At 42.8% G+C, this 23,379-nt stretch overlaps 1 protein-coding gene across 1 annotated transcript in view; it reads right to left on the reverse strand.

The window, feature by feature from the left end:
• Positions 1-102: 102 nt before the first annotated feature.
• NPTN (neuroplastin) overlaps positions 103-23,379 on the reverse strand; it is a 59,647-nt gene continuing 36,370 nt past the window's right edge. The window contains exons 5-9 of the mRNA XM_082489052.1: positions 14,759-14,892; positions 12,984-13,257; positions 2,729-2,750; positions 1,663-1,736; positions 103-1,231 (exon numbers count right to left, since the gene is read on the reverse strand). Of these exons, the coding sequence (XP_082345178.1) occupies positions 1,676-1,736; positions 2,729-2,750; positions 12,984-13,257; positions 14,759-14,892 (491 nt within the window). The 3' untranslated portion in view covers positions 103-1,231; positions 1,663-1,675. The remainder of the gene's footprint in view (positions 1,232-1,662; positions 1,737-2,728; positions 2,751-12,983; positions 13,258-14,758; positions 14,893-23,379) is intronic.

Here is a 23,379-nt window from a genome sequence, read left to right on the forward strand (position 1 = left end):
GCGAATTCCCACTGCAATGCATGCTCCGGGACACCCAGCATGCGGGATGCACAGGCTTAAGTGTGATTAAAGGTTTGAGAAAACTCTTCACACGTTTGTGGGTTTGGTTTTTTTTTTGTCAGTGTTTTATTTTTAAAAACAGGTGAATCCACTTTTTTTTTTTTTATACATCATTGCACTTCAACAAATACACAGAACACAAGTTCATGCATCTACAGTTACGCACATCATGAGAACCCTGTTAGGTCTATTTCTACAATCTTTAAATCATGAGAAATTACAGTGTCAAACTAAAGAGTATAACTAGTTGCATAGAATATCACCATGCTGTAACATTTCATTATTTAAACAAAAAAAAGAAACTTATAAAAGTTTGCCTGAATCGAATGTACAAGAATATGTTGAACACATCAGTGCAAAAGGATCTGAGAATTTACATGAGTTAACAAAAAAAAACCAAAACAAAAAAATCACTTAAAAAGCAATCATATATATATATTTATAAACTGAAGTTTTGTTTCTGTTTTCAACTGCATTCCACCACCATGTCGAACCATTCCAGCTTTTGAAGTCTGATTATAGGACACCCGAGTCTCTCTCTATAGGTTAAGCCCTTAAGATAATTTCAATTTATATTACTTCTCTTAAGTACCAGAACAGTATAATTCTCTCATCTTTCAGACATACAGTAAGGAATGAACATCAGCAGCTTCAAAATGAAACACAATTACTGTATTTTGGTTTTCCCCCTCCCCCAAAATATAAATATATACTGTATATATTTTTTAAGTTTTGCTGTACTTTACAAAAAGTATCACTAGATGGCAGCGGTGCGTTTTAGAGCTTTGCCAAATTTTTAACAGCTACAGGAAGTAAAAAATGGCGCATGCGTGAACAGACTTACTACTTCTAATGTTTTAAATAGATTAAGGAAAATTTAAAAAATAAAATAAAAGAAAAGCAACATTCACAGCACATCAAGCCCAAAATAGTTTACACCTTCTACACTGAAGCATTATTAAAATTTATCTGGCTAGGTCATCCTTACAGGAGAGGCTAAATAAGGCATGCTTTAGACAGTCATATTGTTGCTCACTTGAAAAGGAAGAGAAAAAAAAAAAAAAAAGAAAAAGAAAAAGAAATCAGACAGAACTGGAGTTCTAGAACCAAGAGTTCCAACCCTTAAATTTAGCAGGTCATATTGCCATCAGTCTCTCAGAAACTTAAAGCTCTAAAAAAGAAACGAGAAAAGGTGCTAGTCAATGCCCGGCAGCGTTTCCAACATCCCGTGCCGTTAACAGCGTGCAATCAAAGCGCTTAACGTCCCTTTCCGTCTAAAACGAAGAGGGAGGCTCCCCAACCAAGGTTAGCTTCTGGATTTTACCATTGAATAAGGAAGGGTTTGGGGTTTCTTGTTGTTTTGTTTGGTTTTTTTTTTTTTTTTAATTAGCAATAGTAGTGATTACGTAGAGTTCAACAGATCGTTAAACTATCATTAAACTACCTGCATATTTTACGAAAGAAATCTTTTGCTACCCCCAGCGCTCCCTGCGGTGGGGCAGGATGGCTCACGCCATCCCCCATGGAACGGGTTATGTGTTTCTGCACCCCAACCACTACAGAAACAGGAGGACTTCACCCTGACAAGCGAGTCATACTTACATGATCAGCATTTTTAATTTGTGTTTCTCTGGCGTAAGTTTTTATCTTTATGATTGTTTGTAGAATTGGTTTTCCTGTAGAAAGTAAAAAAAAAAAAAAAAAAAAAAGCATCAAAATAATTGCAAGCATAGGAAAAAAGCCTTTATACCTAATAAGTTAAACAGCATTTCATTCTTCCTCAAGTGGCTGAAGACAACACAACTTCTCAACTACGTATCTTCATAGAATGACAGAATGGTTTCGGTTGGAAGGGACCTTGAAGATCATCTCATTCCACCCCATGCCCTGGGCAGGGACACTTCCCACCAGCCCAGGTTGCTCCAAGCCCCGTCCAACCTGGCCTCAAACACCTCCAGGGATGGGGCAGCCACAGCTTCTCTGGGCAACTTGCGCCAGGGGCTCACCACCCTCAAAGTGAAAAATTTCATCCCAATATCTAATCTCAATCCCCTCTTTCAGTTTAAAGCCATCACCCCTCATCCTATCACTACACGCCCTTGTAAAAAGTCCTTCCCCAGCTCTCCTGTAGCCCCGTTAGGTACTGGAGAGACCTTACAGAGCCTTCTCTTCTCCAGGCTGAACAGCCCCAAGTCTCTCAGCCTGTCCCCATAGCAGAGGAGCTCCAGCCCTCCCAGCATCTTTGTGGCCCTCACCTTGCCACTGTCTTGCCCAGTGCAATTCCCCTCCTATACCCATCATTCTGCTTACTAGTTTTCCTGCTTCCTTTTTACAACTGCAGCAGCTTTTTGTTTGTTTGTTTGTTTGTTTTCTGGTATTTGTAAAAAGTCTATCAAGTGGGCTGCACCAGGCAGTCAGGGAGACCACCTATGGCTTCAGCACAAACGTTTCTTTTATCTCCTATAGCAATATTTATTTTTCTAGCCAGATATACCTTCCCCATATCACTTTCCTTTACTCCAGTGCTAACCGACAACCACAGGGCCCCTCACCATCACTGATGTCACGCAGAACATCAATCCTACCTACCGTAAACTCCCACAAACTCTCAGATTAAGCCAAATACTGCTTTTTTCTTTTTGTTTTTGTTTTCTTGAAAGGCACTTACATTGGCCCAGCTGGTTCATCATCTGCAGCAAGAATTCCGATGCAGTCCAGGGAAAGCCAAGGAAAGGAAAGAAAAAGAGAGTCAGTGTTTGCACCGGAGCCCAGCTGAACTGCAAACAGCAAACCGATCTATCTACAGCATTAAAGGCCATTCCGCTTGGTAGTGCAAAGATTCATGGAGTTATTTTTCTGGATTCGGGTTTTAATGGCAGGTATGTTGCTTCGATGGTTTTTAGTTAACACTTGGAATGCTTGTCATGAAGGACTGCAACTGGAGCGGACAGATTGTTGCAATATGGTCAGATTCATCTTGTCCCCAAGTTCCAGTGGTTCAATCTCATAAAAAATAGATGAGAAGACAAACCAACGTTTCAGTTGTAAAATCCTGCTGGTTGTTTTCTTGCATTGATTTTTTTTTTTTTTTAATTTTTTTAAAGCCATTCTTTGACTACTGATGGGCAATTACTGGTATATACATAGCAGCATATACACCATATGCTCATCTTCCCCCCTGGACAATACAAGCTCTACATATTCCATTTTTCTCTGCGTTTGATTAGAACGGACCAGTTAGGAAGAGGCTGAAGGTGCAATACTCAATTCAAGTATCCAAACGTAGTCCTTGGATAGCAGCAGGCATTGTGCGTGCGTCCGATGGAGCACAGGGCTCAACACACCAGGAGAAATGAGGGGGGTTGTTAACGTCTCCGGACACAGACTTCAGCTACAGAAGACTGACAGCATTGTTCTGCCTGTGTCTCTGGGCCAAAATATTCTCATTTAAGAATTGGAAAGCGATCTGCCAATGAGGAATGTTTCACATTAGCTCTTTCATGACCAATTGAACAATTTTTTGAATTAAAAAACACCTTAATTTGCTCCCGAGCTGCACTACAGAAGGCAGAAGTGCATTTAAACAGCAGTACAAAAATAAATCCAGAAAGTTAATGCTCCTGTAGAAGTATTTTTTGGGGGGTAGGGGGTGCGTGCGTGTGTGACACCAATTCAGGACCTGCTGGTTTTGGCACTCAACAGTTGCCAGAGGGGTTTTTCCCTGAAGCCTTTAAGAAACTCTCAGCAGGATTCCACAAGGGTGCTTAGTGCACATGAAGCAGTTATGGAAATTACAGTCTTAACAGTGTAGGCATCCGCATGAGCACACGCTAGGAGTAATGTCAGTCAAAGGGGACATTACTCCACCTGTACCTTCAAGGCAACGGATAGGCAAAGCCACCGCTAGCACAGACAGTGACCGGAACAAAAAGAAATATTTCAAAAAAATAAAGAACTAACCACAAACCAAGAGCTTTACAGCCAAAATAACAGACTAGCGACACACCAGTGTCCACAGTAAGTCCATTCCCAGCAACAGTACACTATTGGACACGATACAGAGAGAACTAGGACTAGTCAGGACAACCAGACATCAATGTGCTGTTGTATATACAGTGGAGATATACAGAGACACATCAGGTACTGAGACACAAAGCACGGTAAGTCTAGAACTTCCCTCTGCAAACATCTTTTGATTCACAAAAGATCGTTAAAGCAGGCTGCGCTAACGCGCGCCGGCTGGGAAGAGCCCGCAGCCCCCCGCCCCCAGCCCAGCCCTGCTACCGGTGATCTCGGCTTTCTAACAAGCATCATCAACATCTTTGAGAGTTTGTTTGGCTGGACTTCAGAAATACCAAACTGCACCATTAAGATAACCCTACTAACCCTAACCGTTTTTCCTTCTCTGTTAAAATATTTAGATGCCTATTTCAGATAAACAGTTCTGTGCTTTTTTTAAATAATAAAAAAAAAAGCTTCACATTTATAAAGGCTGCCATCGAGCATTTTCCTAACAGATCCAACAAAAATGCCTATTATAATACTTAAGATTATATGGTGGATTCCCACCACTCATCCCTTTCCCATTGATAACCTAAAATAAGACCGAGGAGAATTTCTCTGGGTGTTACTATCCTGGTAGCCACTGAACTACTGGAAAAGCATCCCCAGTACGGTACAGACAAAGACCGAAACCTTAGCGAAATCAGGGGGTAACAGAACAACAGAAAAAGAAGTACAAAATTAGACTAAATAAAGATTAAAAACAGCAAACTGAAATCCAAATTAGTCGTGAACGTGAATGAAGAAGTTTTAAGAAAAAGTGTTAACATTATGACTTGTGCATTGTATAGACTGAAGCGGAGATTAAACAAACTCCAAAGCATGCAGATCTCTCACTTACCACCATTTTTTTAAGGGTATGATGCAATTGAAGGGGGGGAAAAAAAAAAAAAAAAAAGAAGTCATAGTAACCGACAAATATCAATATTAACTCCAAACCTTTATGCCAGAAGCCCTGCTCTAGTAACTGATTGGCTCTAACAGCACGTCAAACCGGTGGCCATAGAGAACATCCTCCCAGTACGCTGCTTCGTTCCATTCTGCTCCCGAAAAGCTGCCAGGTGAGCTGTAATTTCATAATGGACCACACTAAACCCCTCCTTTTGCAGGAATTTGGTTTTGAATTTGCAGGGGATCTGCAGACTCCCGGAACCCCCTTGTTTTATATAAATACAAGATTTTTTTAAAAAAAAAAACCCAACCAGCCAAGCCTTTCTTGCCGGCATCGTTATTTTCTGCTTAGTGTCGCCCTGAAATGGGACAATTGTGAACCGAAAGGTTAGAATCGCCGCTGCCTGCAACGCATTGTGTAACACGTGTAATCAATCCTTCCAAGCAAAAATATCTGGACATTAAAATTGTAAGATGATGACAAATAATTTGCTCTCCTCCACTTGTATTAATGGTCTGGGAGTGCAATTCACTCTTGGGCAGTCTGAGAAGGGGGCTGTGTTTTATGCCCCCACCTTTACTTTTAGCCTTAATTTAGAAGGCATTGTAGATGTTACTCTGCTGCTTTTACCTCCTTTGGAAAGCTACACTATTTATTTTTAATATCAAATTAATCTCGTGTAGCCTGTTACGAGTGGTGGAAGTTAAAAATGAAACACTAACGGGTACTTCCAGCACTAAAGTTCACATTTTTGCATCCAAAGGGACTCCACGCTTCTGCTCGTGCTTTAAAACTTGCAAAGAAACATGCAGAGCGAAGAGCGGAGAGCAGCAGCTTCAGCGATGGTTCTTACACCGGCACGTGGCAGCCCTCAGACCTGCCTCTGCAGACCAGTAGTGAACTGGAGCGTTAAAAGTGAAATTTGTCTTCAGGTTCTGTTCAAATGCTCAAGAGGAAAAACCGGCGTCGGTGGCAGCTTCAGGGTTTTGTGTTACAACGCAGCTTCTACGGGCTGCAAAGGAATTTGTTACAACTGTTACAGAGACCGCTGAGGGGTCTTTAGAATTAAAAACTCACTTGAGGTTTTGCTTTGGGGGGGGGGGGGGGGGGGGGGGGGGCAGGGATGACAAAAATTGACTTGAAAACTTTGGAGAAGAACACTTAGAAGAATTTAGATGTGTTTGCCCAAGTTGGAAAAATTAAAATTCTTTTTATACATTTTTCAGTTGTTAACTCGTAAAACATTGGGAAGGCTCCACGTCGAGCACTCAAAGCAGTCCCCAGCCACACAGGACCGTGATGCTTTCACACCAGGTGGCTGTTCGCAGGGACATTTCGGGCTTTGGTTGCCCGCAAAGATTCCAAGGCAGCATTTACCACGACGACGCATGTGGGGTTGGGAGCAATGCTGTGCTCTTCAGCTTCATTACCAGGAATATTTTGGAGGGAGGGAGAAAGGATGGGTGAGTGGAGACGCTCATCTTGGCTCCACAAAGCAAACCAATAAAAAGGAAGCAGTTGCTCTGAAATGGAATGAAGGCACAAAGCGTATCGGCAACGGAGACTCTCTGGCCAAGATTACTTATATTAGACTGGAGGAATTCTGATCCTGTAATAGCATCTAACAAATTAGTATATAAAAGCCCAGAAGAGCCTGGCTATTCGATTACCACTGCGATATAACGACGCTTGCTGTTGGGTGTAGTTGATAGCTACAGCCTCGCATATGCCTGTCTGATAATTTTCTCCCCTTGTTGAATTTTAAGCGTGGGAGAGAAAGGTGCGGGTTGTAGGGAAAAAAAAAAAAAAAAAAAAATATCCAACCACGAAAATTAACTCGTTACAAGATAAACCGTTTCAGTTGAAAACATTTTGTTCTTTAAATTACTTACAGTAATAGCAGGAACAGGGAAAGTCAAGAAAAAAAAAAATAAATGAGTATTAGAAAGAATGTGGGGATACGGATGGAGCTTCTGCAGAGCCGGAGCAGAAAAACATTTATGTAAGTCTTTGTATTAAGCTGAGAAATGAGAAGGGAAGAATGAAAAAGGACATGTTATAACCCAGTGACCTCATGGCTTTGAGCTAAAGAGCATGTAGAATATGGATTTTAAAGTAAAAACTGTTTACATTCCTATGGGGGAATGTATCCAAGAAGTTTTTACTTTCTACTTACCCCAGAACACACCCTTTAAAACAGCGTCTTTGCTAATTTTAGGCTATGTGATCCAACAACAACAGAGAAAAACACTTTCTTTAGGAATCTTTGATGTACTACATTCAGGTCACAATGGCTGATCGCTACGTCTATCACAAATAAGCAGCTTAAGCTATACCACAGAGGAATAAAGAGCTATTTGCTTCCTTTTATTATCAAGGGAAGCCCAAGCAGCAATTGCATCCGCAGTCCCCTGCTGAAACCCTTTCCCATCGTACATGCAGTGACGTGCCAGCGTCCCTGGCCTCGACATGCCCCATTCATGCAGCTTTCATCACCAAAAGCCACTGGAAGCTGCACGTTGTTCACCCAACCTCGATTTTACAGAACCTAGCCGCAATCTGGAGAAGGTATGTGATCCATGTATTGTTTTACCACGCGTAAAGCAAGTCAAAACTCTCATTTGGAAAGGATGCAGAACTTCCAAGCGCAATCTGCCCTCCCTTCCTCCTTCCAACACATAATTGGGATGCAAGGGGGCTCACGCACCTGCAGGCAGGTTACCGGAGGGACTCGCTGCCATCACCTCCCTGCCCAGGAGGATGAGAATGCCCCTAATCCACAGGCACAACAGCAAGAACCTGCACTGGGCACCCGCAAATGCACCATTGCTGGTGGAAATACAGGTTTCACGAATGCGAAGTTCCTTTTTCTGCTATAGAGAAGCAGGAGGCGGGGGAAAAAAAGCCCCAAAACCTCACAAATCTGAATTATGTGAAGGAGGAAATAGTAACAAAGGAGCTATGGAGCAGCCCTGTTCTGTGGCATAAAAAGCAAATAAACTAAAAACAAAAAGCAACTTCCATGCAAAAAAAAAAAAAACGCCATCAGGAAATGCCAAAGTTAAAGGAGTGTCCTCGCCCTTGCAGCACGGCAGCGCTTCTAGACGGAGGTAACACCTTCCGTAAGGCCAGCGGATACACTGGGAAAGCGTCTTGTAACACACAGCCCTTTATCCCCCAAACTCTGGAACTGGAATGGCCTCACTCCGCGGCTAAACAGTAAATTGAGGAGAACTACGCCAAATTTAACCAGGTTATCTGTCACTCTACCCATCCGCCAAGAGATGAGGTAGTTGGCATGCTGAGACAGGGAATTTTTAGCCTGCAGAACATGGAGATGAGAGAAAGGGAATTAATTCGGTTGGCTTTATTTTGGCTGGCCAGGTAGAGTTCCCAAGCGCTCTGGAAAGCATCCCAGACACCTTCCAGGATAGAGAGAATGTTTCTCTCCAAACACTCACGTTCCCCACTAGCAATTGGGTGCTCCTGTTCAGCAGCAGTTATCAAAAGTTTTTTTTGGCACTTCTTTATTTAGACTCGCCAAAAAGGTAGAACCCCTCAAACCTTGCTTATTAATTTTTTTTTTTTCCAGGCTGACGCAGCTGTAAGACCACTTGCTTTTCTATGAAGTTCTTATAAATATCCTCTTGTGCGTATGTAAGTGCACTGCGAATGCACACACTGAAATTACTGTTCTGGTTTGTCAAAGGGTTATATACTTCTGAGGTTTGCCTGAGAAACACCATATTCCTCTAAAAACAGAAAACGGGTCTTTGTTAGTCAGGGTGGACCGGGAGGACCCTCAGGATTTGCTGTCTCCCTACCTTACGCCACACTGAATTGGAGGATTCTTTGAAGATGTGGCAATGCTAAATAATTCAATGCAGTTCTCAAGAGGGGGAAAAAAAAAAAAAAAAAAAAAAAAAAAAAAAGGCAAGAGGAGCAGTTTCTGGAAGGTGGCACCTCAGTGAAGGCAGGCTAGAAAGCTGAGAAAGGTAAAAAGGACTGGGGTTAAGCATGTCTGTTATTAGTGGAGTCTGGAGCAATCCTGCTCCAGCTTTCGGCTTGGGTTGGTTTTGTCCGAGGGGTTGAACACAGCTGACCCCAAAGAGGTGCCTGTAACTTCTACAGGTGTTATGGAGCCAGCCCTAGAAACAACGTCACCTGGGTACCGCAGGAGGGGAGAGCTCTGAGTGGGCACCAGCATCTCCCAGCCAGACCCCAGACAAATGCAGCTCAACTGCATTTCATCCTACGGGCTGTAGGCATACTTCTAAACTGTTGATTTAACAGTTCCTTCAGCTTCAGAAAGGCTTTGGTTTTCTGTACGCAGGGAAAGTTACCAAGTTTAGCATCACTGTTTTTCTCTAAAACTTTGTAAGGAATCCTTAAAGCGTCCTGAATAAGTCATCTTTGCGCTAGGTCTGTGCAGAAATCCTCACTGCCGAGACACCCTCACAAGGACAGAGGTCAAGGGGAAGAAAAAACCTCAGTGAACATGGGAGATACCTCACCCTAAAGTGGGATCTACAGCACCCCACGTGCCACCCCGAAGCACTGCAGAGGGGAGAAGCAACAGGTACAAGGCTTGCACCTCAACATTTGGGCAGTTTACTGGTAGCAGCCACCTTATCTACAGGAGCAGCCAGCCTGCAGCAGAAGGACATGCCAAGCCGAATGATAATGATCCATGGGCAGCCGTCCAAAGAAAGATGCAAAATGGCCATCCATCCTCAAACGTGGCTGCGTTTTCTTTTTGGCTGCTTCTACCTGCTGTTCCAGAGCAAAGGGAGAACAGCAGAAGTCTAGTGACTAAGGAAGGTCCAGAGTTATTCTGCCATGGGAAGAAGGGGACAGGTGTGACAGTGAGGACTAGGAACGAATCCCAGTCTAAGGAAAAATTTGGAGTGGTCCAAGGACAAAATTCACATCCCAGCAAGAAGGGCCAGCAGTGAGGTTACTCCGCTGATGAGGTGTCCTGGTTTGAGGCTACCGTTTTTTTTCCCCTGTTAGCAAAGAGGAACAGCTTTATCTCTTTCTGGGAATAGGTATACATTCCCTATGCATTCCCTTGCTTTTTCCAAGTAGGAACAGCCATAGGAAGAGCAATTGCTTCAAATTCCCGAAAAAATAACACATACTCAAACTTACTTCTCCCCTTTTGAGAACATCCCTCGGGCTGTGTTGGAATTAGTCACTATTGCACGGTGATGGAATTTTTGTACTACCTATTGCTGCAGCAGCTTCATATGAAGATCTGGCACAACCGCAACCCTCGTCCTTAAAGCTTAACACATCAAAACCAATATTAAAAAAAATAAAAAAATAAAATTGGAAAGCTAGGTGATAGTTGGAAGAGATTACAGCTGTTGCCAAATAATATTTATATTAAGTAATGTGGTGTTTAGACTAACGTCTGCATGGTTCAGCTATAGGCTCAGTGATGTTACCCGCTACAGCTCACTGCAGCGTGCGGAGGCGGATGTATGATTTTGGGAGCAGAGAGTTTAAATTCCAAATGATAAGCACGCCATTGCATTAAAACATTAACTTTGGCATTTCGTAACTGCATTTAAAATAATAAAATTAAGAATAACCTTAAGTAAAACATCCAAGTGTGGAAATCAGCAGACTATCCACGATTTCTCACATATGCATTTGTAAAATGCCCCTGCATATAGGGTGTTTCCCACCCCGGTATCACAGAAAGCTTTAAACGCCATTACAGAAAATGCAAGAGTATCCAAGGGAATGTAGGACTCAAGTCGGCCTTTAGTTGAGAAGATGTTATGCCGATTGTGTCTCTTCATCCAGGCAAACCTAATACGCCGCTATTGACTGCGATATGGATTTTGTCCTCCAAGAAAGCAGATGGAGAAAACATTTGTCCACCACAGAGGTGCACAGCTCTCCAGGACTCAAGCTTAGCTGCCTTTAAAATAATAGCAGACCGAGCAAGCAAACTTAGTAACCTCAGTTACTTGGCTCATCATCTTGGACACCTCCATCGGAGATGATGAGCCCGGATCCCTCAGGCATCTGAAGAGCGGCCAGACCAGCCAAGAAAACTTCAGCCTCCGAAACAAACAGGTAGCGAACTCTTCACCTCTAATGTGCGCTTAATCGCACTAACACGGTTGGTGGCACTGCCATCTGGTCAAGTCAAACCCCATTTCTTTTGGATTTAATCCATTTGAGGCTGCTCGCCATGAAGATTTACATATCAAATTACAACCTGATATCTTGTTTGGGTCCTCGTGAAATTTCATCGAAATACAGTCTGAAATGCAGGGAACTACGAACAGCCATCAACATAGAGGTGAGGTTCTCTCCGGCCATCCCAACATCAAAGTTAGGCCAACGTGGCGCAGCAATATGGGAGAAGCACAACAGAACATTCAAATTGTCTTTTTAAAAGTTTTCTGGGCTGGTTGAGAGCCACTTTGAGTACAAACTGCTGGCAGTATAAACCCTTAGCAACAGTGAAGCTGTTAGTTATGCAGAGGAACATGCACTACTCGGTCCAAATGTTGTTGGACACGCACCTAGACCGGTCTCAATGCATGCTCTATAAGCAGTTAGTAAATGTTACTCAAGTGGTTAACATCAAAAGCTAGTTTCCTCTAGGTATGCACGACTTAAGACAGTTTTCATCTACTAGGGAAGTGATCCAAACCTCAGCCATTCTCAAAGTATGAACATTTATTATCTGTTTTGCAAGATTAATTTTTTTTTTTTTTTTCATTCTCTGAAACATAGCTCAGGAACCGTGAAGTTGTTTTTGCCCAAACTTCATAAGCAGATTGGCACCTATACTTTCATCCCAAAAGGCAAACGTCTTGCTGCATTGTTATCGATCTCTTGTGCAGCTGAACAACTAGTCGTTGCTGCACAAGCTGCAACACAGCTGCCTCAGGAAGTTATCTACCACGCTAGAGGGCTCGTCCAACCCGGAGAGACACCAACGATTCAGGGCTTCCCGGACTGATTCAGCATGTTTCCCTCCACATGCTCTAGAGCACCTGCTCCATTACTTGGGCGCATCATGTTCCTAGAGCACGATGGCACACCAGCCGCTTCTCACAAGGACTCTTTGGAGAGGTTTTCTTGCTAAACACTGTAGGAAGCGACTAGGTGTCATGTTAAAGCCTGTTTCTCGATGTGATTTTTTTCAAATACTCATTTTAGCCCCCAAATTGCCTTTTCCCCCATCTTTAAAAGAGGAAGGTATGCAGAAGCAGCTCCAAGATGAAACAGTTACTACTTTTTTGTGTACCAAACACAGGTTAACTAGTTAGCACTACCATCAAATCTGATAATAAATACCTAATCTTTAGAAAAATATGTAACTCAGTGGCTATTGCAATTAGATTATCATTTCCAGAGCATTCCTTAAATACAAATTCAGTTACATCCAAAATAAGAGTCCTTTTAACACTGAAAACATGATTTGTTTCTGAAGCATCTGTGGTCCCAATCCCTTTAAGTGTAACGTTTCCTTACAGAACCTGCCAGGTGTCCATTCCAGATGCCACATGGAAGAGGGAGTGCCATCAGGGACGAGAGTGTCTCCAGCTCTCCCCCTGTGCGGCCCCTACGCTCCTCAGGGCTGATGTGCGGGATTTCTCGGGGTTACTACAGCAGGAAAGAGACGGGAACGCTAGACCCACCTCATGTAACAAAAAGCTTTAAAGATATTGCAATAACGGCCCTCCCACCCCACAGTCTGAGATCGGGGAATTCAGCATTAGCACTTCACACAGCACTTGGACCCTCTGTGCTTGCTGGGCTTAATGTTTGGAGAGTGAACAGATGAGAGAGCAGAGAGCTCAGAGCTGAACGAACTGTGCTGTTGATCCTTCCTGACACAAAGCCCCACTCCGTTCTGCTTCCACAAGTTTGCTTTGCCTTATTTATTTTTTTTTATTTCTTTTTCTCTCTCCTTACAGGCGGCTTTGAGCACACTTACCGTCTGGGACTTCATCCGGCCGCTTCCTTTTCTCATAAACAACTATGATGACAACGAGGATAACAATTTCTGCCAAGATCCCCAAAAAGGGCCAGAGGGGAGCCAAGTGACTGCGGACACGCAGGATGGTTGTGACCGAGACAGAGCCGACCTGGTTGGTTGCATTGCACTGGTACTCGCCAGGATCCTCGTTTATCTGTAGGTTTGTGATGCTGAGCTCAGTGTAGTTGTCTTTATTTGAAATAAAGAATCTTCCGGAGGAGTTGTTGATGTCCTGATAAAAGGAGAAAGGTGGAAGAGGAAAAGAGCAAGAGCTTTAGTAAGAAGCGACAAGGCACGAGGACTATGTCGTGGAAACGAGAAAAGATTTGAGGGATTCTTACAAAGAGGCTGGTTCCAGAACACAACAGCAAAGCCCACTACTACTGTTTATTCTGTATCTCTCACCAAGTGAGATTTTGAGCACTAAAAAGTGCTTCAAAACAACACCAAAAAATTACCAGCGTAACCGACAAACTGTATTTTCATCCTACTTTAACAGTATCAGCCACAAAATGCCAGTGGTTGCGATCATGCTTGAAGAGAAACTGTTACACTCCACTCACCAGTTTACAGCAGTTAAGATGAAACAGATGAGACAAGTAACAGGGGAGAGCATACAGTCCCTAGCAGGGGACAAAACAATTTCAATGTATAGGGGCAAAAAAAAGAAAAACTAGCACTAGTTAAGATTATTCTACACTGCATTAGATAGCATTTTCTAACTATTTAAGGTATGAGTGCCCCAAGAAAATTTTGCCTTTGCTATGTTTTTAAAAGAAATGTGCACGGCTCACAGATTTGTGGTCAGGGCCGCCTAAGCCACTGACTTCAGGCACCGTATTCTTTCTATGTTTGAAAAAGAGAATTCCACAGGTGCTTACGTTTAAAGAATTAAAAAGGGGCAAAACTTTCACAAAGTATGGATGTTTGGTCTTCCTGAAAGTTAATCTTGGATGAATTTATCAAATCCCATCACGCTGTCTTTCCGGTGAAGTTAAATCTGCGCACCACCACACAGGACTCTGGTGACTGCCAGCACCTGGTAAGTCACTCATATAGCACTGTCCCATAAAAATTTAAGCTCACATTAACAGTGAACAATGACCCCATACTGTTATTTGCTTAACGTTTTTTTTTCTTCATCTAGCAATTAAATTGCTCCATCCCTGGCAAATCAGGCAGCAATGTAAAAATAGGTGTGCTGAGGATTTAGCAACCTCCAGCTTCTCTTCTGTGACTCCAATTGCTGGTGAAATTGTTTTGCTCACTAGATCAGTTGCCACACAGAAAAAATATGATCACTTAAACACTAATAGATATCACTGCTACATCCTCATATTAAGCCTCATGAGCTCAACTAGTAAAACTGGAAGAGTTTGAGAAATTTATAACCAATTGCATTTCATAACTTGCATCTTGCAATTTATGGCAGATAGGATATTCAAGGTATCTTCCTGTACAGCTCATAACTTTGCCCAGCAGTAACGCCATGAGCAACTCTGTTCACACAGCAACAACATAAGCATCCATTTAATACTCACTGCTGCTGAACTGAACTTTACTCCATTACTTCTCAGCTTTACTCACTAATGTATCAGACTTTTGAGGAACTGCACTTCGAGAAGGTTTAAGGCACCCTAAAATAATACATCCCTAAAGCCAAGGTGCTCCTTTCCTTCCTTACTGGGGGTTTTGGCAGGTTAATACGTGCCTGACACCCCAAGTTTTCTTACCTCAAATACTCCATTGACCTTCTTGCGCCACACCCACTCGGGATGTGGGAAGCCCACAGACTTGCAGTACATGAGTGCCTCCTGCCCCTCGTTTTTATTTTCACTTCGCTTGTGGCCAGTGATGTCGGGAGTAGCTATGAAACAAAACAAAAATACACCTCTGTTTATAAGTTGCTCATTATAGTGAGAGTTCTTTCAAGCTCTGAGAATCTGAACAGAAAGTAAGTGGCAAGCTCCCTGGAAGCTGTTCCTTTCCCACACTGAGCCCATCTCACAGAAGAAAAATTGCGATTCCCATGTCTCTCCAAACAGCACCTCAACTGAAGATCTGCAAGAACGTCCTTCAGGCTTGGTTTGCCAGACAAATTGAGGGACAAGGCAGAAATCTCAACAGCAAACTCGAGTTATCTACCACAAACCTACAAAACTACAACGGCCCAGCCGTTCCCCAGTGTAGGAAGCTGCAAAACATCCACGTCTCTCTTCCCACCGCTCAGGAGGTCCCTATGGCTCTGCAGTACCTTCAGCTTTGGAAGAGAGCTGTCTGAGCGCCTGGTTACAACTTGCCTATCGCGTCAGCACTCTGAACTGATACTGTCCTAACATGAATTTCTGAAAGCTGAATCAAGGTATTCTTCCTTACAGCAAGATTTTTAGATTTGGTCCACAAACATGCTGTGACTTGTTACACTTAACGCTCGTTATACCTTACAGCGACGCTACTCCCGGGTACCGCTGGGTATCTGTAACGCAGCAGAAGTCAAAATCCCTCCAATAAAAACTGTTTTGTTCAGCCTACCCACAAACACATATATTCTATGGAGGGTTGCACGTGAAGCTGAGCGACAGCAAGAAAAAACACAGCCCTGAATATCAACAGAGGGTCTTCTGAATTAATTTATCTATAAATAACGTCACTGCCGTTTGTCACAGCAGCCCCTTGCAGCCTAATACCTCACGAGAGATTACGATGGATCAATGGACTGCCTGAGCTGAACCTTCGCTTAAGCAGATGGCTTTGGTGCTGTAGTGACCACCTTTAAAGCCCATTCGCTTTCTAGCTTGCTAATTATGTCACACGTGGCCTGCTGTGTGATCGCAGCACACTGATCTGTTAATCCAGTCAAAGTCCAGTCTGAGTGCTCCAGGAAAAGACCCCCGGGCACTGGAATTTATTAGCAGGGTCTATTCAAGGAGAGTTCCCTTTACCACTAGCAACTCCTACAGAGAGGTACAGAGAGGGAACAGAGATTTGTGACAGCTAATCTGCAGCTGCAAGCTAAAAGAATTAAGCAAATTTCACAGTTGTCATCAGTCGCAGCAAACAAAAATAAGCAAAACATCTCGTGCAAGAGGACAACATCAGCTGAACCTGCTCTTCCCCGAAATTACATCAAGACTCTTTGGGAAAATGTTCGGCAAGTTTAAGTGCTAAAGGAATTATCATATTTCAAAGGCAAGGGCTTTTCAAATGCAGAATGCATCCCACGCCTTACTCCTGCAAGATTCTTTTCAGACAGTAATGCAGCTGATGGATAATGTCATTAGAGGCAGAATTAATATAAGCTTCTGAACAACAGAAAAATCATGGTTGTAAGAACACATAAGCTACAAGTGTTCCTTAGTACATGTGTATTCGCCTGAAAAGACGCCACCAGGAAAGTCTGATCAACCCAGGCTTTTCTCAAAATGCCTGTGTAAATTCAAACAGGATTTCCAACACACGCCTGAGTTTTGCAGAAGTTCTGACCGTTTGCCATGTAAAGAAACACGCCCCTGCTGCTTACGGAGTTATTAACTCTTAGCTGTATTTTCTAACCCATTATTTGCCCCAACTCAGCAATAGCCAGAGCTGTCAATATGGACTGACAAGCCGAACAGATCCTCTGCACTGGATGCCGCTGCAGAGGATGCAGAAATGTTGGCCACCAGAAAGCAAAACTAACTCCGTGTAGAACCCCTTAAGAAAGTAATGCCATTTAAAAATAATTTAATATGTTAAGCATGTTCTTTTAAAAAAAAAAAAAAAAATTAAGTGAACATTTTTTCATCAGGGAGCTGAAAAAGAGCTCATTATGTAAGAAAAATACTATGATTGTGTCATCCCATAAGGAAGAAGGTGAAGAAAGTACTTGGTTAAAGCCTGGAAATACCCACACAGGCAAATAATGGCTTTGCTAACAATATTCATGACCGTATAGCAAGACCAATGCATGAAGCTTAGACAAATGCTGACTAATTGCAAGATGATGCTAACCATAACCACGATACATACGAACAAGGCGCTAGGGGTTTTATTTAAGAAAACCAACACCTAAAACGTATCTTTACACATCAACTGTGAAATTGAGAGACAAAAACCACAAACTGAATGAAGACACCAGATCATAAGAATTCTCTGGTCTCATGCAAAAAGAAGCTGCCAGGTATAGAAATGAAGCAAGCTGGAAAGGAAAGAACATCACATACTACCTGTGCCTATAAGGGGCAATAATACTTGGACGAAATCAAGTTTTCAAGCTGAAGGTCTCCAAGCAGAAAATAAATCAGCATTAAGGTAGAATGCGGACTGCATTACATCTTCAAGATACTAAGCACAAACATGCACCTGCAATGTCCTTTCAAACCACTCTCCACAGCCTCAATGAGGAATATAACATTTATTCCAAAAGGTGGTGGTTCAACAAGAAGTGAGTTTCATCTCGTGATCTACTGAAAGGTGTCATCTCTTCCTTGCTAGGCTTGGCAAGTTCTCTGTTAGGCAGCAGCTAGGTAAGCCCAGCGACTTCCCTGTGACTTTTGCTTACTTGAGGACGATAGGCAGAGATCGCATCCAACCTAAGGAAAATGAAAGGCCAGCAGAAGCAGAGCACAAGGGACAGACTTTTAAGGTGGCAATGCAACGGTCCCAAACCTGGCCCTGACGGGCTCTCAAAAGCGATCGCAAATTACCCCCATTAGGGAAAGAAGAAATAGGATTCATCAGCTTCAAGCTGAAGCCCCGCACAGTCTCCATCTGTCAGCGCTTCATTTTTTCACTGCCATCTACCAGCAGCCAGGGAGCAAAAGCTGAACTTTGCAGGGGAAGAGGGCACAGCCAGTCGGCACGCTGCAGCTGGCCCACTTTTTCTGTAAGGTTGCTGACAGACAGGGAGAGAAAGAAAGAAATAAAGAGGGAAAGCTTTCTAGGACACCTTAACTTCTACTGCAGGGTGACCTAGTGTTCTCCCACAGCCAAGAGATAATTATATTTCTTTAAGAAGAGGACATCTTTGCCAGGTCATCCCAATGAGAGCAGAAGTGACAAGAATACATTCTGCTCTTTCCTTGCTGGGCACGGTTATGCAGCAGCCATTTCCAGCTCTACTAGGACAGGGACTATTTTTGTACGCAGTCTGAGGGGACCGCTACATGGAGTATTAATATTTTAGGGCATCTGATGCTAGCCAGTTTCAAGCTACGGCTGAGATACTAATCCAGTACTTATTCTACCAAACTTTTTGGCTAATTGTGTTCTGCTGTATAAGCTACAATTAAAATATTGTTGCAACTGACCTCAGTCGCAGATTTAGCAACAGAGCAGCATTTTCCTGTGAAGCTTTTCAAGTCAAGGATTTTTCTTACAGCATTCTGCTCCAGTGCCAGTAACTGATAAAGCACAGAACGAAGCAGGTTTTGTTCAGAAAGGATTTCTACTTCACTTCAGCTTTTAAGCAGCAGAAGCCACATCTCTGTTCAGACACAGTTGGCTGTAGAGACGTGGGCACAACGTGCTATGTCAGCTCCTACATCAACGAAACCAAGATAATGCTCCGGATAAAAGCAAGCAACGTTTTTATCCTTATATTGTGCAGCAGGAAAACGAAATACTGAAAGTTCGTTTGAAACAGCATATGAAAGAGCAAAAAGAAACAAGGTTAGTCTAAATTAATTGCTATTAAAAAAATAATGTAAATACAGGTTTATTCATACACAAGAGTAAACTGCTGATAAGCATCATGCTTTTGATATTTTTAAACTGAATCGCAACAGAAAGGGGGTTTGTGCCAGAGTAAGCATTGTGCCTTTATGCTTGGAGTACCCAACAGGCACAAGATGCACTGCGCAGCAAGTGCTTTGTGAAGGGTATGCTGTGAATACAGCCCTGAAAAGAGGGGGGGGGTTTCCTTGTTACAGGGCACGCAATGCCATTTCTTGATATATAGGAGGTATTCAGCCTTTAATATCCAGGTATTTTCAAGACGTTTTACTAGCGTTACTAAAAAGGAGAGAACTAATACGCATAAACACCTCCAAACCACGTCCCAGTTCGCAAAACCTCAAGCTTTCCCATTAAAAGACAAAATTAAAGCAAGGGCAGAAGGACCTAAAAATATTCTTGCATGTAAAAACTACTATGTCTTACGGGTGACCTAGTAAAAGGGCTCAAAGATTTATTTTTCTGCATTATAATTCTAATCCATGTCTACCTTTATAGCCTGGGTGGAGAGCTAGGACACCAAAGGTACTGCAAGAAGGGAGAACGTGACATGCATTTTCGGTGTAATGCTTAAGACCGCTCTAAGATGCAGTTGGGCTAAGAGAATGCTTGATTGCTTAATTAATTTCTGGTACAGCGTTGTGAAATTGCAGCCAGGAGTCAAGAAACCAAGGTCTTCCAAAGCTGCTGAAATAACCACTTGTTTTCCAGCACACTGCTTGGGCTGGAGCCAGAGCGAAAGTGGAAGAGTAACATTCTGAGTGCAGGTATCGCATGTGAAACAGGAGCCTCTGGCTCAGCTGAAGTTCAGGGGTGTAATAAGCATTTTTCAGAAGTGCTAAGTTTTATGTCTCTCAGAAGCAGCGAACGGGACTGGTCTGAGCACTTGCTATAGGGAAATCAACAGCAACTGGGGAAGACAGAAGAGAAAGGTGCAAAATGAGTGAGGGACGAGGAGGGAAGTCAGAAGAATCACAGAATGGTCAGGGTTGGAAGGGACCTCTGGAGATCTTTTAGTCCAACCCCCCTGCCAAAACAGGTTCACCTACAGCAGGTTGGACAGGAACGCAGCCAGGCAGGTTTTGAGTATCTCCAGAGTAGGAGACCACCACCTCTCTGGGCAGCCTGTGGCAGTGCCCTGGCATGCTAAAACCCCCTTGAATCCCCTCAATGAGATAACGGCAGAAAAACCTTATAGGAAGGGGCAGAAAAAGCTCTACCCATCCAGGTGCACAGAAATAAGGAAGCCTTTGATGGGAACAGATACCCTCCATCAGTCATGCTACATACATCAACATCTTTCTCCATGCTTGCGCTACTTTGGGGCAGCCAGAGGGAACCCAAAGCATGTTCTTTCCCATCTGGATCTCACTGCTCCTGCTCTGCACCGGACAATGGTTAGTGGACTATCAGAAGACAAAAAGAAATTGGTTTCTTCCTCCTCCTCCCGAGATCTTGATAGGAGCAGAAAGATTGCACAAGCAAAGTTCTTCAGGGTTGCATTTTCTTTTTCTTATAATCTTCAAGTTTTCAGAGCTCCAGCATCACAGCACCACAGCAAAAGCACTGCAGGTATTTCCACCGCGTGGCAAAGGAGCAATTAAAAAAGCCTACTTCCAGATGGGGAGTAGACGGGCACACTGCATCTTGGCTAGTGCCCGGCAGGATCATCATCACTGTTCTTGCTGAAAATAACCACATCATACACCACGGCCTGGTTACCTGCAATGCTCTCAGCCGGCCGACTTCACTGCGCAAGCAAAGGGTGGGAGAAGATCCCTATGTCAAGGTGGAATCTTCCTAATATCAGTGTTTGCTCAGCCGGTTGTTTCAGGCCTAAAGCTGCACTCAACACGATGCCCCTAACAGCTCTGAGAATTGGAGAAAAAACAGTCAAAGCCTCCACCAGACACTTTATCCAAAAGCCAACTGTATGAGGGAAGCCAGACTTATGCCATGCCTGGGAATTCCGAGAGACTGACATTAAAACCCAGTATTCACAACTGCTTTTATACTAGTGCTGCCCTAGTAATTTTTTTACCAAGAAAATCTGTTTTAAATCTGCAAGCACACCTAGCGATTCTAAAAGCGATGCTCGCGTTTCTGCATTTTTATCTTCTTACATAGCACACGCAGAGATTCAGGAAGAAAATAGGCAACATTACATAAAAAGCAAATGGCACTGGTATATCCTGCATTACATCTGCTGCAAAGCATTTGTTAAAGTTGTTCACAAGTTGTCAGAAAGTCACTATTTTGGTCCACAAGCACTTTCGTATTCAGAACCATCTTTTCTATGTGCATCAGCAGTTAAAAATTGCAATGTAATTACAATTAGCAATTAAGCAATTAAATTTGTATACAGTTGCTTAACCACAAATACTGTGACAGACCATACATGCAGGTAAGCATTAAATGATGGCATCCGCATGGTCAAACAAGATTCGTGCATCACTGATCCACCACGTATGCCTTGATTAACAACTAAGTAACATCTCCGCACATGAAGTAGTATCAAAAATCTGTTTGCTTTGAGAACCAGGACTGCTTTGGCAGAACATGTAGAATATTTACACCAAACTAAAGGAATTGCAGAGAATGCCTTCCTTTGCAAAGTCAAAAATAATAATAATAAAAAAAAAGTCTGTGCATTCTTTGCACCTAGCATGGATATTATTTACATTTACATCCAAGAAGGTATGTGCGATACCATACAAGTTTAGCTGTATGGCTCTTCCAGGAGCAGTAACGCAAAGGAGTACTCTCTGATCAGAATGAATTTATGTACAGCACTAAGACTGCAAGGAGACCGCAAAGTTCTCTAACTTGTGCTTTAAATGCAGTCCGAATTTATTACCGCAGAAGTTTCCAAGTAACAGGAGTTAGATAGGAAAGCGTCTTTTCAGTTTAAAAGTATTTGCACGTTCCTATTTGCAATTCACTTTGCAGAAGACTTGTCAAGGTACTTCTTACTCTAGACGACCCCTGGTACTTCTGCCTGCTAAGGAGGAATTCGAGGCCCACCAGCCACTCTTGGGATGCTGTCAGGAGGAGCTGGAGAACTGGAGCTGGGTTATCAATCCTGGAATTGAGACTGCTGAGCAAGCTGCAGGTGCGATAGCTCCCAAGAGTTGCACTGGAGTCATTAACTTTTAACTGATGACTAATCATTTGTATTTATGTATAAATTAACCATGAAAATTTGTTAGTAGAATTAGTTATTCTTCTCCCTGTGCCCTTTGTGCCAGTACTTCAATCAGACATATTGGCTTTTCTTTCTACGATGTTAAATCCTATGTCCCTGTAAAGCTCTCTGCCAAGTTCTCTCTGTGTCCCCACCTGCCACTGAACAGCAGAGAAGCCCTAAGCCAAACGGTTCTAAAAAGTCTTCTGAAAGATTATACAAAGCTGAAAAAGGTCTTAATCTATTACCAAAATTAAATTTCCTGTCTCCGGGAGTGGACTGTCACCCAAAGCAGCCTAGAGAAGGCAGAAAGGACTTGAGATCTTAAGATAATATTCGAAGATTTAGCAATTAGAACGTAAGAGTAGAACGCAAAAAAAAAAAATCCCCCAAAAGAAAGAGGAAAAAAAACAACCTACACCTACATACCTTGAACACCCAGAAGACAAGAAGTACAACGCAAGTTTGAATTCAATTTGCTGTAAGCAAGGCAAAAATTATTTTTAGAGGTGCAGTCAGATTTTTCTTAATCCTAGGCCAACAGGAACTTGTGGTGCATTCACATGAGCATGTACTTTAGATTTCCTTTTGCCTTGCGGAGATAGCTTCTGCACCAGATTTGGTTCAACACTGAGTATATTTTGATAGGTCGTTTTATGCAAGATCATTGCAAAAAAACCTTTTAAAATCGACACAGGAAATCGTCAAGCTTTTCTTGGTACAGTATCAGTCAGAATGCTTATTTATACGGCAATATTTCTCTTCCCCAGGAAACTGTTTGTATGGTTCAGAAGATGCTGTCCTCTAGAGAGGAAAGACAGCACTGAGAATGATACTGCGCATCTGTCATTTCACCCAGACTGCTGAATTACTCCCGCTTCCTCGCTTCAGATTTGGGAACCTGACCACACAGTATCTAGTGAGGCACCAGAAATTCCCAGGAAAGAGGTCAGCTTTCAGCTTTTGCTACAGATCTGTGGTACCTAATTTAAACAGCAATGATCACAATATAAATCAGGATAGGCTGCGTCACTGGTGCAGGGATGCTAAGAAATAGTGTGAAGCATCCTCCTTCCCATTTGCTATTTTCAAACAGCAGCAGAGGAAGCTCTACGTTTAAGCTGGGGATGTAAGGAAGACGGTAAGTAATACTAACTTAAATTTCAAACAAGTTTACTGTACACCTTCGTAAAACAAGCATCAGTATAGTCCCAGACCCACATAGGCTGGCTGCAAGACATTTTTAACACGTTTTTGCCTGATCTCATCTGTCTTTGACTAACAAAGCTGCCACAGTGCATTGATTCCATCTTACTGCAGCACAGAAGAGGCAAACCACGGCTACTGCAGAGCAGTGGGTCAGTTAATTTCCACAGTTATTCAACAAACAACTGTATTGTGGCAGCAGTTTAATACTGCATAAACACTGTCAGCTCTGTGTATGTCTAAACAACGTTC

This window comes from Vanellus vanellus (genome assembly GCF_965231255.1).
Source record: "Vanellus vanellus genome assembly, chromosome: 11".
Taxonomy (NCBI): domain Eukaryota; kingdom Metazoa; phylum Chordata; class Aves; order Charadriiformes; family Charadriidae; genus Vanellus; species Vanellus vanellus.